The 19,856-nt window shown below is 40.2% G+C and overlaps 1 protein-coding gene across 1 annotated transcript in view; it reads right to left on the bottom strand.

Moving 5' to 3' along the window:
- Positions 1-366: 366 nt before the first annotated feature.
- Positions 367-19,856, bottom strand: part of LOC128699746 (focadhesin) — a 36,952-nt gene continuing 17,462 nt past the window's right edge. Inside the window, exons 9-13 of the mRNA XM_070102389.1 lie at positions 16,459-16,641; positions 8,746-8,972; positions 6,887-7,027; positions 5,015-5,223; positions 367-2,516 (exon numbers count right to left, since the gene is read on the bottom strand). Of these exons, the coding sequence (XP_069958490.1) occupies positions 554-2,516; positions 5,015-5,223; positions 6,887-7,027; positions 8,746-8,972; positions 16,459-16,641 (2,723 nt within the window). The 3' untranslated portion in view covers positions 367-553. The remainder of the gene's footprint in view (positions 2,517-5,014; positions 5,224-6,886; positions 7,028-8,745; positions 8,973-16,458; positions 16,642-19,856) is intronic.

The raw sequence follows: 19,856 nt of genomic DNA, 5'->3' as shown, positions 1-19,856 counted from the left end.
GAAATAAAAAATTGAGTTTGAATTTGAAGGACAAGATAACTCAAGTCAGGAAACAGGTGGGATTTAAATCCACGACACACGAGTGCTAAACCTCACAGGCCGGTGAATTTTAGGACTTGCCATGGGTTCAAATCCCATCCATTTGGTGATTTGTTTGCAATTGCGTTACTGCAATTTCACGAGTCATTATGGCTCAAATTCCAGCCTCAAGGTGAACGTTTATAGAAATGAATGGTTAAGAAAAACGCGTAATCAATCACTAGGACATACATATTTATTAGATAATGTTTTGGTCTTGGGACCTTGATGATATTAGAAGTGATCAAGGTCCCAGGGCCGAAACATTTTCTAATAAATATGTCCTAGTGTTTGCTTACGTATTTTTCTAAACTAACTTGTCGGTATTTATTACCAAGGTTTATACCATAGAAATGAATAACGCCCAATAGTATATATAAAGGAAAACACTTGATGCATTACTCTAAATGTTGCAATAAATGGCATTAAGATCTACAATGACTACTAGAGAATAAATTATCTACATTTTTAAGCCTTAAATAACTAAGGCAATAACTTTATTCCACATAATTTGAGTAAGATCTGGATTGAGAGTGGCAAGGAGGAGAGTAGGTGAAGACAGATGGTAACGGGAACTGGCATGTTCACCCATCAGAGAGTGAGAAGACAACAGCCAATTGAGAAGCTGGTTAAGAGTTTGTTTCCACTCGGTCTGGCCAGATAAGGTTACAATGGAAGGAAGCAGGAGGCGGTCTCGAAGTGCTGGAGACTCTGCCAAGACTTCCATCTGGTTTGTGGCCCACAAGTCTGACCACACCAACAGTCCCATCACTACTAGATCAAGATAGAAAGTGACTCTCTGTTGCTGCTCATGAGCTGCCACAAGGTTGTCTCCTGGCTTTGCCTTCAGATGATCACGCAATCTTCCTAGAAGTTGCAAAAACCACGTAGTGCTCTCCTTCACTCGACACCGGACTACAAGAGTATTTGACATGACTCGAAGCAGATGCGAACGGTCCCCAGGTAGAGCAGCGGCAGAGTCGACCAGATCATTTAACCATGGTAGAGCTAATTCTTCAGGGTCCTTCTCCGCAACGTGACAACGTAACACAGCTGCTCGATATAGTCGTTCATCAGTGACTTCCCACCAGAGTGATGGAGAAGTCAGACGTTCTATGTGCTTCAGTGGAAGATCTGCAACACATGCTTTGTAAGCTACATACATGACTTCATTTGCTGGATCTATATGCTCATTTAGATTCTCTATTGCATTACTCAGGACATTCCTGTTTGTGTCAAAGATAAAGTCTGCAGTGAGATTTGGCTTTAAGGCCTCAAGAAGCTTCTTCATATGCACAGTTTCTGACATATGTTGATTAAAAACATAGGCCACGAAAGGCTGCAAAACAGTTGGTGGTAAACCACGACCAAGATGATCCAACAACTTAAACAGGACAATTTCATCTTCTCGTGTTAGACCATTAGATGGTGCAGGAACTAGCCACTTACTAATTAATGCACTTGCTGAGTTTGATTTGTTACACTGACGAGCTGCTATCTGAAAGAGGCTATGGCGTATTCTTGTGATCCAGTCATAGTTGCAGGTCGACTGTGCTGATATCAAAACATTCTCAAGAAAAGACCAGTCAAGAGCAGGATATGGACGGGGAAGAGACTGACCTAGAGCCTCAAGCATCAACACTGAGCACCTAAGCAACCTCTGCTTCACTTCAGCATGCTCACAGTTCTTCATCAAATTTGAGAAATCCAAAAGAAAGTTTACAATGGCTTTCAGAATCGACATCTCCTTAAAAAAACTATAGGACTGTGGCTCAGGTTGACCATTAACACCTTTGATTCCCCTGCGCTTAGCTTCTTGAATAGCAGTTAGATATATGCCTTTTGGAAGGGCAGCAACTTCACGCGATACCAACGAGTTGATGAAACTCTCAACACAGACAAGATGAGATTCTGGGCAGCCTTTAATTAGCTTAACCCATGCTAAACCAGGCACATAGTTAAGCACATCTTCAGCCTTGCGAGCAGCTTCAAATGGCGTGGCTGCCATGCTAGCTGGTAGCTGGTGACCCATTCTAGCATACTGTGGGAGCATCTTTAGTGTGTAATCATCATATTTAAACTTTTCAAGTGACATGTATGCGGCTTTTACTACCGAAAGAGATCGGTGAGATGCTATCCAGTTCCACAAGATTGTGACGGCATCTGAAGTAAACTTTTCATACTCCACACTGGCCACGTGGAGCACTGGCACTAGCCCCAGCAGTGCACACAGCTTTTCTGTCACCCCAGGCCTCTTATCTCGTACCAGTTTGGGAGCAATGACACGCCACGTTGTTCGTAGATCTATAATCTGGTTGGCACACAAATCATAAATACCATCTAGAGCTATCAAGGTCTGCGGAGTTCCATCATCACTCTTACACTCATTCAGGAACCCAGACAAGAGTGGCAGAAGCTCCTCACCATGTTGAGATGGCCTGCAACATACACACAATATAACAACACATTATAAACTACTTCTTTCAACAAATCGGCCGTTTCCCACCGAGGCAAGGTGGCTCAAAAAGAAAAACAAAAGCACATTATAAACTGTTAAAGTTATTTCATTTCCCTCCATGGGGAAGTGGAAAAGAATTCCACTCCATTCTCCATAAGCCATGCACGTCGTAAGAGGCGACTAAATTACTAAATGTAAAAAGAAGAAAAACTGTATAATTTCCTCTTTTTCAGGTCACTCTGCCTCAGTGTGAGACGGATGGTTTGTTGGAAAAAAAATTCTTTGTATTTATTTTACCTCAACATACATCACCCTCCAAGGCAGGGTGATCCAAAGAAGAAAGCACATTCACCATTATTCATTCAATTGTTGTTATTACTGTGCTATGTATTCATAGGGCAATGTTCAACTAATAAGGGTCATACAGTGCCAGTGTAATAGGAAGCAATCAGGCTTGATTAAAGGAAGGAAAGGGCAGCTTCAATTCCTTAGATCAAGAGCCCTTAAGGATCACAGCAGCTGCAGAATGAGGGAAATCAGATTTGAGGTGTAAACAAGAGGACAGCACTAATAAACTGGATCACTACCCTTGAAGGGTTGTTACAGGAATATAGAAAACTAACTAAAATGGGTACTGGATAACTCTGACGATATGACCATCAATGTTATCAGTGGGTGCTGGATAACTTAGATACAGTAAAATGGAGTAACTTTCAATTTTTTTGTTAATTTCCTCAAATGGTCATCTCCCACCAACACAGGGTGACCTGAAGAAGGAAACACATTCATCATTATTCATTCAGTCACCATTTTTCCAGTAGTGTGTTGCCATCACAGTTCAGATGACACTGACTGCAACATCACCTCTGCACTCTGAAGAGATCACACCTCTAGGACTCCAAGTCCAGCTAAGTTTTGAAGTATCCACTTCTATCTCTTCTGTACTTCCAGTGCCTTTTAAGTTCTGACAGTAGAAAAAATAGCCTCATGCATAAATCTTGGAAGGAAAAATTCTACATACACATTTACCCAGTTCTCAAAAAAATATACAATATCACTGTTAGCTGGCTGTGATCACCTATAATTGTAAACATCTGATAATTTTTTCTTCCTCCATAAGCCATGCATGTCATAAGAGGTGACTAAAATGCCGGGAGCAAGGGGATAGTAACCCCTTCTCCTGTATAAATTATACTAAATTTAAAAAGAAAAACTTTCATTTTTCTTGTAGGGTCACCTTGCCTTGGTGGGACATGGCCAGTGAGTTGAAAAAAATCTGATAATTTTCTAAATACTGAATGTGAAAATTGTGAGAGTGTAATATGTGTGACGTAACAGTGAATGAAAGTATCTTGTAGCTCAGTAGTAGCGTGTGTGTGTGGTTTACAACTCGGAGGACTTGGGCTGGATCCTTGTCAAGGTAAGAAATATGGGCAAGTCTTCTTATACTCACTGCCCATGATCACCTTATTAGTAAACGCATCTAGAAATTTGTAAACTGTTGTGGGTGGCATCCTAGGAAAAGCCTAAGGATCACAGTGAAGATGAGCCACAATGCTGGGCTCTCCTGGGTTATTAATTCTCTGGGGATTTATATTCCAAATTAAATATTTTTTATCAAAAGTAGCTCAAATTGTAGGATACTGCCATTACGTACTTATGAGACGAGTATATAAATATGATAATTACAGTACAATGCCTGCACTTTAAAGGAGGGGTTTGGGATATTGGCAGTTTGGAGGGATATGTTGTGTATCTTTATACGTATATGCTTCTAAACTGTTGTATCCTGAGCACCTCTGCAAAAGCAGTGATAATGTGTGAGTGTGGTGAAAGTGTTGAATGATGATGAAAGTGTTTTCTTTTTGGGGATTTCCTTTCTTTTTTTGGGTCACCCTGCCTCGGTGGGAGACGACCGACTTGTTGAAAAAAAAAAAAAAAAAAAAAAAAAATTACAGTACTCAGGTGTAAGGGTAGATTTCTTTTTTAACACACTGGCTGATTCCCACAGAGGCAAGGTGACCAGAAGAGTTAACTTTCACCATCATTCACACTATCACTGTCTTGCCAGAGGCTGTATATAGATCATGTATGTAACAGGAAGCAGTGAAGTAAAATTCAAAGGAGAGAATAGCTCCACTTCCTCAGATCAAGAGCCCTTCACTAGCCTCAAGGCACTTCCCCTGAGGGGCTTGTACAGGGAGTGTTTACAGTGTAAAAGAAAGTCAATGAATTTGGCTTTTTTTTTTCCATTGTGGTAATTATATTCTTGCTTAAGGATTTTAGATTAGATTTTTTAACACATCAGCCATCTCCCACTGAGATAGAGTGTAAAATAAAAGAGGAAACACTCTCACTATCATTCAGTCACTGTCTAGCCAGAATCATGCTGACATCACAGTTCAGATGACCTTCTGAACAGCAACACGAGCAAAGATAGCAAATCATCAACACTAAATTATACATCAATGTGCTTACTTTGCTTTGCAAATGCTAGCAACGATGAAGGCACGAGCAATCTGAATCTCATTGGTGTTGATCGACTTGTCATGGATGAGCTGAGAGAGATAGGAATAGGTCCTGGGCTCCACCGTCCATAGGTCGTAAACCAGACGCAACACAAGAGGACGAAGTGATCCCGATGACCAGAAGGCTAGTAGAGTCTTCAACACCAGTGCAACACAGAGCTGTATGGACAAACATTTGCTGTAACATGTATCAATCATGATATGACCTAGTCAATAAAATGTTACAGTAAGCCCTGGACTTACAAACACATTGGAGACCTCCTGAATTGTGTATAATATTCATAATACAAGAAGTCTTCAACTTATGAACACGTTGGGGACATGTATTGTGTATAATAATGATATAATACTAGTGATATTATACACAACACAAAAGATTCTCAATGTGTTTGTAAGTCAAGAACTTACTGTACGTATTAATATTGTAATTAGTATTAGTAAGGTCATGCTAAAGTAGTGTTATCAGTGGGTAGTGGCTAACTTTGATGGTATCGCCATCAGTGTAAAATTGATAACTGTTCCATCGCTGATCACTTCAAGGGGGTAGTCTTGATATTAATGATCTCTTGATCCAAGGAAGTGGAGCTATCCTCCTCTTCTTTGGATCAAACTTAATTGCCTTATGGGTTTAGCACTTCCCTAGTCACAGGTGAGCTAACACAGACATATTATACTATCACAAAACCTCCAGTCAGCTTTTTCATACACCAGTCGTCTCCCACCGAGGTTGGTAATCAAAAAAAAAATTTACTATCATTCAATTATTATTATTATTACTATTATTATTATTACTCCTATTATTATTATTCCTATTATAATGGTTCCTATTATTATTATTCCTATTATTATTATAGTATTATGTATTATTATTATTATTGTTACTAATACAGTGGACCCCCGCTTAACGATCACCTCCAAATGCGACCAATTATGTAAGTGTATTTATGTAAGTGCGTTTGTACGTGTATGTTTGGGGGTCTGAAATGGACTAATCTACTTCACAATATTACTTATGGGAAAAAATTCGGTCAGTACTGGCACCTGAACATACTACTGGAATGAAAAAAGTTCGTTAACCGGGGGTCCACTGTACTAGTATATTCATGTAACACTAGTATATTCATGTAATATTGTTATATGTTTTGTACTACCTCACTGTTATCAATCTAATTAATCACTTCAGTTCCCTAACTTTTATATTAGTATGCAATAAGGTATATTAAAATGTAGTGCTCCATAACCTGTGTCAGTAGAGAGTAAGAATTAGGAGTAATCTGCCCAAAATGCCTAGGCATGCTAGTGGCCTTCTTTGTAATTAATATTTTATAATATGTAAACCACACATGGTAAGCTTTTTTTTTATATTATTTATTAACACACTGGCCGATTCCCACCAAGGCAGGGTGGCCCGAAAAAGAAAAACTTTCACCATCATTCACTCCATCACTGTCTTGCCAGAAGGGTGCTTTACACTACAGTTTTTAAACTGCAACATTAACACCCCTGAAGGAGGGGTGTTAATGGTAAGCTTTGCAAGGAAATAAACATTTTCATTCTCATTTTCATGATGAGCTGTGAGCTTGTAATGATCATCATACAGTGACTGGATAATGGGAGGTAAACAGGTTTGATCAAACAAAGATAATGACATTACCAATTCCATGAATCCCAAGCTTTTCAAAAGCATCAACACCCCCTTCCCCATTCCCAGAGGAGGCCCAACAATTTATGGGACTGCAGCACTGTTGATCACCACCACTCAGGAATTTTGACAAAGTTCGGCAAGAAAGTTAATGAAATTGTGAATAAAGAACATACATACTTTGTTGACAGCCAGAGATGGTAGAGTGTAGAGGAGAGTGAGGCGAGTTGTGGGGTCGACTTCCCGGCCCAGACGATACAACACCATGGGGAACACCTCCAGAGATAGTGCCTTCTTTTTCATTACTTCACGTTCCAGAACCTAATGTTAAGAGAAAGACTAAGTAATTAGGCATATAGTTATGAACATAAGAAGGAGCACGGCAGCAGGCCTACTGGCCCGAGTTAGTCAGGTCCAACTCACACCCACCTGCACCCATTCATGTATAATCTATTTTTAAAACTACAATGATGTTACTTAGGAGTTTGTTCCAATCATCCACAACTCTATTACCAAACCATTGCTTTCCTATATCCTTTCTATATCTAAATTTTTCCAACTTGAAAACACTGGTGCCCTGTGGCCTGGTGGCAAAAGCTCTCACTTCACATGGTGAGGGTCCAGGTTCGATTCCCGGCAAAGGGGTGGAAACATTGGACATGTTGCCTTACACCAGTTGTCTATGTCCACCCATCAGTAAAATGGGTACCTGGGTGTTAGTTGACTGGTGTGAATTACATCCTGGGACAAAACTGGCCTAATTTGCGCAATGTGCTCTGCATATCTAGCGGGTTTCTATATAGTAATGTGTTATTGATGTCAGCTAGGCCTGTATACCTTGTACATGTACTTGTAGTAAATCAAGATATTATATTATTATTATATTATATTACATTGTTGCAAGTCCTGTCATGGCTAGATATTTTTAGTATGTTCTTTACATACCCTTTATTTATTCCTGTTTTCCACTAACACACCTCAATACTGGTATTCATTTGTTTAATTCCCCATTGGTTTGTTGGACCTGAAGCCTATCAGAAAAATTTGAAGCCTATCGACTGAATGAGAATTATTAAGGCTGCATATCACCTGTATTTTATTTTCATATTTTATTTTCATATAGTCGGACTTGAGTCCTGGAAATGGGAAGTACAATGCCTGCACTTTAAAGGAGGGATTTGGGATATTGGCAGTTTGGAGGGATATGTTGTGTATCTTTATACGTATATACTTCTAAACTGTTGTATTCTGAGCACCTCTGCAAAAGCAGTGATAATGTGTGAGTGTGGTGAAAGTGTTGAATGATGATGAAAGTATTTTCTTTTTGGGGATTTTCTTTCTTTTTTGGGTCACCCTGCCTCGGTGGGAGACGGCCGACTTGTTGAAAAAAAAAAAAAACCTGTATACCAATAGTGCAAATTAGCTATGTGCCAGCATGTCATGGAACACAGCAACGTAAGAGAAGCCAACATACCAGTGTTGTGCATCATGAAATGAGAACTTGTAGTGACTTTTTTAATACATGTAATGGATATAAGAGGCAACTAAAATACCAGGAGCAAGGGGCTAGTAACCCCTGCTCCTTTACAAATTATGAAATGGGAGATGGCCGGTGTGTTAAGGGAAAAAACTTTTGTTTTTCTTTAAACCCGTAAACGGTCCAAACGTATATATACGTTTTTACTGCTAGTGCCCCAAACGTATATATACATTTTTACTGCTAGTGCCCCAAACGTATATATACGTTTTAATTGTCATACATTCAACATTGCCACGATAAGCCTGAGTCACCTAGACATGAGAGAATGGGTGTGCGCACTCACTGTGTGCCATATTAAAATAATTGGGGATGCCTGGGTACCATATGCTCTTTTTTCCTATTAAAAACAACAATTTTTTTTTTCTCAAAAAATTTGGGGCACTACGGGAGAGAACGTATATATACGTTTGGACCGTTTACGGGTTAAAGTCACCCTGCCTTGGTGTGAAACAGTCAGTACATTGAAGACAACAAGCAGAAAATGTTTCTTGGTGCTGACCTTAGTTGCTTGTTGTACTGACTGACTTGTGGAGCCTTGGTACAAGAACACAGAGGTTACAATAGTGTGGTAAAAACTGGAAATCTGGTTTATTGATGACGCTAACTTCGTTAACCAATCAGAAGCCAGCTGAGGGTCTCGTACTAAGCGGTCAGAGAATTCTAAGGCCGGAATGTAAGAGACTAGACTTGAAAATGTACAGCATAGCGTTTCCCAGTGTTCATTGCCTGCAAACACAAGACCAATATGAGTCTTTAGGAGTGGAGACAAACAAGGATTAAAAGACTAAAGATTAAAGATACTTTATTAGAATAAGTAAGTAAGTTTATTCAGGTACTGTATACACAAATACAGTTACAAAGATTATCATACATAGCAGCACATGTGTAGAGAAGCTAGGATAACCCAAAAAAAGTCAGAGTGAATTATTTCCATTGGGGTCCTTTTATTAACTTATTATACTATAAAGGAGATAATATCTTATTCTTTCTTTCTTTCAACACACCGGCCATATCCCACCAAGGCGGGGTGGCCCAAAAAGAAAAACGAAAGTTTCTCTTTTAAATTTAGTAATTTATACAGGAGAAGAGGTTACTAGCCCCTTGCTCCCGGCATTTTAGTTGCCTCTTACAACACGCATGGCTTACGGAGGAAGAATTCTGTTCCACTTTCCCATGGAGATAATATCTTATTTTTTTTTTTTTCAACAAGTCGGCCATCTCCCACCGAGGCAGGGTGACCCAAAAAAGAAAGAAAATCCCCAAAAAGAAAATGCTTTCATCATCATTCAACACTTTCACCACACTCACACATAATCACTGTTTTTGCAGAGGTGCTCAGAATACAACAGTTTAGAAGCATATACGTATAAAGATACACAACATATCCCTCCAAACTGCCAATATCCCAAACCCCTCCTTTAAAGTGCAGGCATTGTACTTCCCATTTCCAGGACTCAAGTCCGACTATATGAAAATAACCGGTTTCCCTGAATCCCTTCACTAAATATTACCCTGCTCACACTCCAACAGATCGTCAGGTCCCAAGTACCATTCGTCTCCATTCACTCCTATCTAACACGCTCACGCACGCTTGCTGGAAGTCCAAGCCCCTTGCCCACAAAACCTCCTTTACCCCCTCTCTCCAATGCTTTCGAGGACGACCCCTACCTCGCCTTCCTTTCCCTATAGATTTATATGCTTTCCATGTCATTCTACTTTGATCCATTCTCTCTAAATGACCAAACCACCTTTGCTCTGAGCTCGCCACCACCGACTGGAATGCTCTTCTCCAAGGGGATGCTGACAACCAAGTGAAAGCCTTCACTGGACACATCCTTAACCTACAACAAGAACACATTCCTCACCGGCAATATGTGACGAAGCCTTGGTTTGGCTTTCGTTGTAGAGAGGCTGCTACTGCTAAGTACAAAGCATGGCGAAGGTATAAGAGATATCCTACCACCTATAACAGGAACTTGCACATGCAAGCCTGTAGGCATATGGGTGATGTTCAAAAGTGGGCCATTGCTAAATGGGAGGTGGACACTAAAAGAAAGTTAGCATCAGGTAGGGTAGGCTCCAAAACCTGGTGGTCCCTGGTCAAGGACAGACAAGGTTATCTGCCTGATGAACTTATTCCACCTCTAAATCGACAGGATGGGACCACCTCTACTAGTAGTCAAGAGAAGGCGGACCTCTTTGCTGAACACTTTGCTACCAAAATGCAAGTTCCTGATCCAGCAAGGGACCCTCCTTGGCTAGCTGCAAGAACTATGTCAAAACTGTCAGTGGTGACAATAAGGCAGGAGGAGGTGCATTTCCTACTTAAATCGCTTGACCAAGAAAAGGCTGTGGGCCCAGACAAGTTGAGCCCAAGATTGTTGAGATGTGCAGACCAGCTAGCAGCACCTCTAACTCGCATCTTTCAGCACTGCCTAGTACAGTGTAAATGGCCCTCTCTATGGAAAGAGGCAAATGTAGTCCCTGTTCACAAAAAGAAGAGCAGAGCAGAAATCAGCAACTACAGACCAGTGTCACTCCTGTCAATCACTGGTAAGATCCTTGAGACAATAATCTCAAGACAAATGACAGAGTTTTTTGACTACAACTCACTACTTTGTGATCGTCAATATGGCTTCAGGAAAGGTTACTCTGCTGCTGATCTGTTGTTAAACCTCTCCACTAAGTGGCACCAGTCACTGAATGAATCCAAAGTCAGCTGTGTGGTAGCACTGGACATTGCTGGCGCTTTCGACCGGGTGTGGCACCAGGGCCTCTTAGCAAAACTTCAAGCACTGGGAATTGCAGGCTCTACGCTATGTCTCCTCAGTGATTACCTTCATGGTAGATCTCTAAGTGTAGTTCTCAATGGAATGGAATCAGCAAGACATCCTATTGGGGCAAGTGTTCCACAAGGAAGCGTGCTGGGTCCATTGTTATGGAATGTCTACTTCAACGATCTTCTTCATCTCATCCCAGAATCACATGCATATGCAGACGACTGTACACTGACATTCACTTATCCAAGAGAAGAAATGCCAGCTGCTCTAAGCTACATCAATCACCAGCTGAAAGCTATATCAGCTTGGGGAAATAGATGGCAAGTAACATTTGCACCTGAGAAAACGCAAATGATGATCGTCTCTAGGCACCATGATGGTAATGCTGGTGCAGTAGTAAGGATGAATGGGAGGATGTTGGCACCTGGAGAAGAAGTTGATATCCTTGGGGTGAAATTTGACTCCAAACTAACCATGAAGAACCACACTGTAAATCTTGCAAACAAGGCAGCCAGGAAGCTTACAGCACTTCGCCGTATCTCCCATCTGCTTGACAGTAGGGGTTGCAAGATCCTGTACGAGGCACAAGTACACTCACACCTTGAGTATGCTCCACTTTCTTGGTTTGCCTGCCCCCCCTCCCATCTGCGACTGCTTGACAGAGTAGAGAACAGAGCAAGACGTCTCATCTCTCGCCTGGACCCATCCTGGATAGATCTGTCATTTCAGCAGAGCCTTCAACATAGGAGGGATGTGGGTGGCCTTACTGTTATGTACAAGGCCAATATTGTCAAAATACCACACTTGGATCCACTTCGAGGACAGCGTGAAACAAGCTTTTATGCCACAAGATGGGCAGAAAGCAGCAACTTCACTCTGGCTGTACCCTTCTCCAGAACATCACTCCATCTGAGATCATACATACCCAGGATGACTCGAGTATGGAACACATTCGTACAGCATAATGATGTCAACGAGATAAAGTCAGTTGATCAAATGAAAATGCTGGCCCACAGATGGCTCCAACTTCATCCTGTTCCCTACTTGTATGTCTCATAACAATAAAAATGCTTTCAAATGAGCTGACGTAGGCAACAGCTCTTAGCTTGCCAATAAAGTTAGGAATCCTTAACCTGTAAATAGCTGTCAATAAAGCTAGGGATCCGTAACCTTGTCAAACCCTGTGTAAAAAAAAAAACCTCTTCTGCCCTCTGACTAATACTTTTATTAACACCACACCTTTTCCTAATTTCCACACTCCGAATTTTCTGCATAATATTTACACCACACATTGCCCTTAGACAGGACATCTCCACTGCCTCCAATTGTCTCCTCGCTGCTGCATTTACCACCCAAGCTTCACATCCATATAAGAGTGTTGGTACTACTATACTTTCATACATTCCCTTCTTTGCCTCCATAGATAACGTTTTTTGACTCCACATATACCTCAGTGCACCACTCACCTTTTTTCCCTTATCAATTCTATGATTAACCTCATCCTTCATAAATCCATCCGCCGACACGTCAACTCCCAAGTATCTGAAAACATTCACTTCTTCCATACTCCTCCTCCCCAATTTGATATCCAATTTTTCTTTATCTAAATCATTTGATACCCTCATCACCTTACTCTTTTCTATGTTCACTTTCAACTTTCTACCTTTACACACATTCCCAAACTCATCCACTAACTTTTGCAATTTTTTTTTAGAATCTCCCATAAGCACAGTATCATCAGCAAAAAGTAACTGTGTCAATTCCCATTTTGAATTTGATTCCCCATAATTTAATCCCACCCCTCTCCCGAACACCCTAGCATTTACTTCTTTTACAACCCCATCTATAAATATATTAAACAACCATGGTGACATTACACATCCCTGTCTAAGACCTACTTTTACTGGGAAGTAGTCTCCCTCTCTTCTACACACCCTAACCTGAGCTTCACTATCCTCATAAAAACTCTTTACAGCATTTAGTAACTTACCACCTATTCCATATACTTACAACATCTGCCACATTGCTCCCCTATCCACTCTATCATATGCCTTTTCTAAATCCATAAATGCAATAAAAACTTCCCTACCTTTATCTAAATACTGTTCACATATATGCTTCAATGTAAACACTTGATCTACACATCCCCTACCCACTCTGAAACCTCCTTGCTCATCCGCAATCCTACATTCTGTCTTACCTCTAATTCTTTCAATTATAACCCTACCGTACACTTTTCCTGGTATACTCAATAAACTTATTCCTCTATAATTTTTACAATCTCTTTTGTCCCCTTTCCCTTTATATAAAGGGACTATACAAGCTCTCTGCCAATCCCTTGGTACCTTCCCCTCTTTCATACATTTATTAAACAAAAGTACCAACCACTCCAACACTATATCCCCCCTTACTTTTAACATTTCTGTCATGATCCCATCAGTTCCAGCTGCTTTACCCCCTTTCATTCTACGTAATGCCTCACGTACCTCCCCCACGCTTACATTCTGCTCTTCTTCATTCCTAAAAGATGGTATATCTCCCTGTCCAGTGCATGAAATTACCGCCTCCCTTTCTTCCTCAATATTTAAAAGTTCCTCAAAATATTCTCGCCATCTACCTAATACCTCCCTCTTCCCATCTACTAACTCCCCTACTCTGTTTTTAACTGACAAATCCATACTTTCCCTAGGCTTTCTTAACTTGTTTAACTCACTCCAAAATTTTTTCTTATTTTCATTAAAATTTCTTGACAGTGCCTCTCCCACTCTATCATCTGCTCTCCTTTTGCACTCTCTCACCACTCTCTTCATCTTTCTTTTACTCTCCATATACTCTGCTCTTCTTATAACACTTCTGCTTTGTAAAAACCTCTCATAAGCTAATTTTTTCTCTTTTATCACACCCTTTTCTTCATCATTCCACCAATCACTCCTCTTTCCTCCTGCCCCCACCCTCCTATAACCACAAACTTTTGCCCCACATTCTAATACTGCATTTTTAAAACTATTCCAACCCTCTTCAACCCCGCCACTACTCATCTTTGCACTAGCCCAACTTTCTGCCAACAGTCGCTTATATCTCCCCCGAACTTCCTCCTCCCTTAGTTTATACACTTTCACCTCCCTTTTACTTGTTGTTGCCATTTTCCTATTGTCCCATCTACCTCTTACTCTAATTGTAGCTACAACTAGATAATGATCCGATATATCAGTTGCCCCTCTATAAACATGTACATCCTGGAGCCTACCCATTAACCTTTTATCCACCAATACATAATCTAACAAACTACTTTCATTACGTGCTACATCATACCTTGTATATTTATTTATCCTCTTTTTCATAAAATATGTATTACTTATTACCAAATCTCTTTCTACACATAGCTCACTTAAAGGCTCCCCATTTACATTTACCCCTGGCACCCCAAATTTACCTACTACTCCCTCCATAACATTTTTATCCACTTTAGCATTGAATATCTTATTATTATACTATAAAAGAGATACACTAGGAATAATGCAAATTGAGTTATTTATATTTACATAATACTGTATAATGATTGTACTGAGGTGAATGACATTCAGGTGTGCATGTAGAAAACCCCTTATTATGCAGAGCATTTCAGGCAAACTTAAGACTATTAAGTCTCTTAACCTTTTTATGGTCAGTCCCATAGTAGTACGGCTTTGAAGCCTGGGTCGGTCATGGAGTTCTACGCCATGATCTCAATTCGCTCAGATATTATGAGCAGTAAATATGGGCCTTGATATGAGAGAATGGGGTCTATGCAGTAAGTGTGCACCATATAAAAAAATTCCTGCAGCAAGCAGTACATAATGGGAAAAAACTGCAACTGTGATTTTGGTGTATTTTCATTTGATTTTTATTGTTGTATTCTTGGTTTCTTGGTGTCATATGATATAATGGAAGATATATTACAGAAATAGAGATGAGTTTGATTGGTTTCAGGACTGAAAGATAGCTTCAAATTTGAGCTCAAAGTAGCAGAAATGTTCGAGTTTTGCCGATATTCCAGAGTACACAAATTACGTCACTCATCCAATACACATCTAACTGGTCAGCCTAATATGTGTCCACAAATGTGCTGACATTATTTATACAATTTTTATAATAATGCAGTAATCTGCATAAAAGCATCAAAATTGAAAGGATGTGGCACAAATGTTGCACATGGGTTATTATCTATGTTTTTGATACTTCCTCGACCGCTTGTGGCAACATCCATCTCACAGGCACTAAACTTGGGGTCAACATCACTTTCCTCTTAAAAGGGGTGTTAATACAACATGGCATTAGCAAATCCCTGGTATTTGCCATACTGTTTGCTCTAGCTGGTGCTCAATTGAACATGTGCTCCCACAAGGTACGAAGTGGTCCCAGATTTTTGTAATATTGTGCACACTGAGTGTTAAGATCCATTCTATACTGACTAGGCCTCTCAAGCCTATCACACTAAATTTGGAGGCAGGAAAAATAAAGCATCGATCTACATTTGGAGTGCTAACAGTAAGAACGTAGATCAACGATTGGACAGTTAAAGGGTTAAGGTTGCTTGAAATGCTCTGCATAACTAAGGGTTTCTGCATGCACAACCAAAAATGCCACCAATGACCATAATTTTTAAAGGGGTTGATCAGTAAGCCAACAGAAGACCTCAGAGGGTCATATGACCAAAAGCTCCAATAGCGGGTCATTTTCTGACTAAGACCCACGTCAGGAAACACTTGTCATATTTTCTGATGAACATTACCTAACCTAACCACCTCTGTAATAACGCTGTATGATGCTACAATAAATTACTATTATTAGAAAGAAATAGTAAATATAGAGAGCTGCCAAAAATTTGCTATTCCCCATGGACAGCTGGACATCAAAATTGTATGCCCTCTCTACAAGACTTATTTAAGTCATATAGCATGACCTAATAGAATACTCAATTCTCTTGTATTCAATGTAACTCATCTAATGACCACATGTACCATTACTGGCTTATTAACCCGTAAATGATCCAAGCAGATCTACGTTCACATGTGTAGCGCTACAAAAGTAGATCTACGTTTTTTTTACATATTTTGAAATATAACAAAAAAAAAAAGTAGATCAAAGTTTTTTTACACATTTTCAAATGTAAAAAAAACAAAAAGATCTAATTTTTTTACATACTTTCAAATGTTGAAAAAATGTATATATACGTTTGGACCGTTTACAGGTTAATCTTAAGTTTGACCATAATGTTCTGCATATAAAGGGGCTTTTGGCATGTATACCTTATTACACTCCTTTATATAAACATGCATCATGTCAAAATAAAGTATGATTATTATTGCATTATTATGGTTCATCAAAACTCAACCACAAATGTAAATGTACAGTAATACAAGTTTTAGTAAAAAAATTAGACGGTATCATACCCGCAAGCTGGGTATTAGAAGACGGCTGTGCTGGCGTTGCTTGCACGAGGGAGACCAAAGCTGCAGCGGCGGTGGTCAGGCCCGGCACTGAGGTGCACGGTGCTGACAACACTTGTAAAAGAGACGGCAATAACCTAGCACCAACTAAAGGATTTCCATCCTTGTAAGACAGCAGTGTTGCACCTGAAAATTAAGATGAATTGCTCACTGGAATATATATTTATATTTTTTTTACACACAGGCCATCTTCCACCAAGGAATGATGACTCAACAAATGAAGAACATTCACAATCACTTAATCAATAGCTCTTTTTACCATAAGTATGTATATTAAGAGACAACACAATATAAGTCATGGGTTCAAAAGTGTTTAACTGCCTCCCAGCATACATAAAAGGGATTACCAATAGTACCATGGCTGTCTTCATGAGAGAGCTGGACAAGCACCTAAAGTCAGTACTTGACCAGCCTGGCTGTGGTTGGTTTACGTGTTGCCAGCATTAACGGCTTGGTTGATCAGGCCCTGATCCACCACAAGACCTGGTCATGGACCAGGCCACAGGAGCATTGACCTCCAAAACACCCTCCTGGTATACACCACAATACACATGACACACTAAATTATAACATCCCCATCCCATCTTCAGAGTTTAATAAGGTTTTACAGTTTGCTCAACTTGGCAGTTTATGTAAATATTGTAACTCTCTCTTCTGTTCTGTGTCCCATAACTCTCTCTTCTGTTCTGTGTCCCATAACTCTCTCTTCTGTTCTGTGTCCCATAACTCTCTCTTCTGTTCTGTGTCCCATAACTCTCTCTTCTGTTCTGTGTCCCATAACTCTCTCTTCTGTTCTGTGTCCCATAACTCTCTCTTCTGTTCTGTGTCCCAGCTATTATTAATTAATTATTGCTATTAACTGCTGTTTTCTTGCTTATTTTCCCACTTTTCAACTCTTAATTTGTTCCCTTTACATTACCTGGAGAGAGTTCCGGGGGTCAACGCCCCCGCGGCCCGGTCTGTGACCAGGCCTCCTGGTGGATCAGAGCCTGATCATTCAAAAAATAAAGTATTCATTTATTGGCAATGAAAATGGTAGTGAATGTTTTTAGTCTTGTAAATGTGTGTGTTGATGTTGGAATGTAAGTAAGGTAACATTTATGAAAGGTTTCAGGGAAAGTAGTAAGCTGGACTTGAATCCTGGAGGTGGGATATACAGTGCCTGCACTCAAACTGCAGTCAAGGTGCTGACCCAAGATTATTGTCCAAAATAAGAGATGTTAAAAGCACTCCCCAGGCAGTCACCCATACACCTAGAAAGGCATAAAGGGGGGCCACTGCTTATACAGCAGCTTAGGCTGAATAAACGAAGAACAGGTACATAAATGAAAACCGCTGTATTAGTGAAAGGCTGTAAAGCAAAGCGCTTTAAAGTGGGACCTGCCTGTATTCAACAGTAGTACTGGACTGGATCCTATGACCATAACACATAATTAATGCAGTAAAACTTACGTGAATCTATAATTATTTCTATTATGTTAAAAACAAACAAACACACACACGCACACACACACACACACAAACAATAGGGCCCTGCTTTACAGCGTTCTGCTAATACAGGCATTTCAAATTATGATCAAAACTTGCTATAGGACTCTACCCATCTGACTTTCTAATACGGTCACTGCGAGCCACCCAGTTTGTTTACATTCTCCATGAGCTCTGTAAGCACCACATCTCTCCATTATGACTGGAAACTTTCCAAAATTTCAAGTGTTTTAAATTTATTTCATGTTTCATATTTTTTTTTTTTTTTCAATAAGCCGGCCTTCTCCCACCAAGGCAGGGTGACCCAAAAAGAAAGAAAATCCCCAAAAAGAAAATACTTTCATCATTCAACACTTTCACCCCACTCACACATAATCACTGTTTTTGCGGAAGTGCCCAGAATACAACAGTTTAGAAGTACATGTATATACGTATAAAAATACACAATATATCCCTCCAAACTGCCAATATCTCAAACCCCTCCTTTAGAGTGCAGGCATTGTACTTCCCATTTCCAGGACTCAAGTCTGGTTATATAAAATAACCGGTTTCCCAGAATCCCTTCACTAAATATCACCCTGCTCACACTCCAACAGCTCGTCAGGTCCCAAATACCATTTGTTTCCATTCACTCCTATCTAACACACTCACGCATGCTTGCTGGAAGTCCAAACCCCTCGCCCACAACACCTCCTTTACCCCCTCCCTCCAACCTTTTTGAGGACGACCACTACCCCGCCTTCCCCTACAGATTTATACGCTCTCCATGTCATTCTACTTTGATCCATTCTCTCTAAATGACCAAACCACCTCAACAAACCCTCTTCATCCCTCTGACTAATACTTTTATTAACTCCATACCTAATTTCCACACTCCGAATTTTCTCCATAATATTTACACCACACATTGCTCTTAGACAGGACATCTCCACTGCCTCCAACAGCTGTAAGCCTTCTCCCTGAAAGCTGGCTGCCTTGGATCAAAGTCTAGTGCAAGCTGGACTCCAAGGTATTGGTCCAGTGTGGGTAGATTGGTAAAGCACTGCGTACCTTGTTCCAAGGTTCGTAGGTTCAAGTCTCCTTCAGCCAGAGATCAGTGTTTATATATATATATATATATATATATATATATATATATATATATATAACATATATATATATATATAACATATATATATATATGAATTTGGTAGGGTGTGCAAAAGAAGAAAATTAAAGGTGAATACAGGAAAGAGTAAGGTTATGAGGATAACAAAAAGATTAGGTGATGAAAGATTGAATATCAGATTGGAGGGAGAGAGTATGGAGGAGGTGAATGTATTCAGATATTTGGGAGTGGACGTGTCAGCGGATGGGTCTATGAAAGATGAGGTGAATCATAGAATTGATGAGGGAAAAAGAGTGAGTGGTACACTTAGGAGTCTGTGGAGACAAAGAACTTTATCCTTGGAGGCAAAGACGGGAATGTATGAGAGTATAGTTTTACCAACGCTCTTATATGGGTGTGAAGCATGGGTGATGAATGTTGCAGCGAGGAGAAGGCTGGAGGCAGTGGAGATGTCATGTCTGAGGGCAATGTGTGGTGTGAATATAATGCAGAGAATTCGTAGTTTGGAAGTTAGGAGGAGGTGCGGGATTACCAAAACTGTTGTCCAGAGGGCTGAGGAAGGGTTGTTGAGGTGGTTCGGACATGTAGAGAGAATGGAGCGAAACAGAATGACTTCAAGAGTGTATCAGTCTGTAGTGGAAGGAAGGCGGGGTAGGGGTCGGCCTAGGAAAGGTTGGAGAGAGGGGGTAAAGGAGGTTTTGTGTGCGAGGGGCTTGGACTTCCAGCAGGTATGCATGAGCGTGTT

Source organism: Cherax quadricarinatus, chromosome 81 (genome assembly GCF_038502225.1).
Source record: "Cherax quadricarinatus isolate ZL_2023a chromosome 81, ASM3850222v1, whole genome shotgun sequence".
Classification (NCBI taxonomy): Eukaryota; Metazoa; Arthropoda; class Malacostraca; order Decapoda; family Parastacidae; genus Cherax; species Cherax quadricarinatus.
This window is presented reverse-complemented; position numbering and strand designations above follow the sequence as displayed.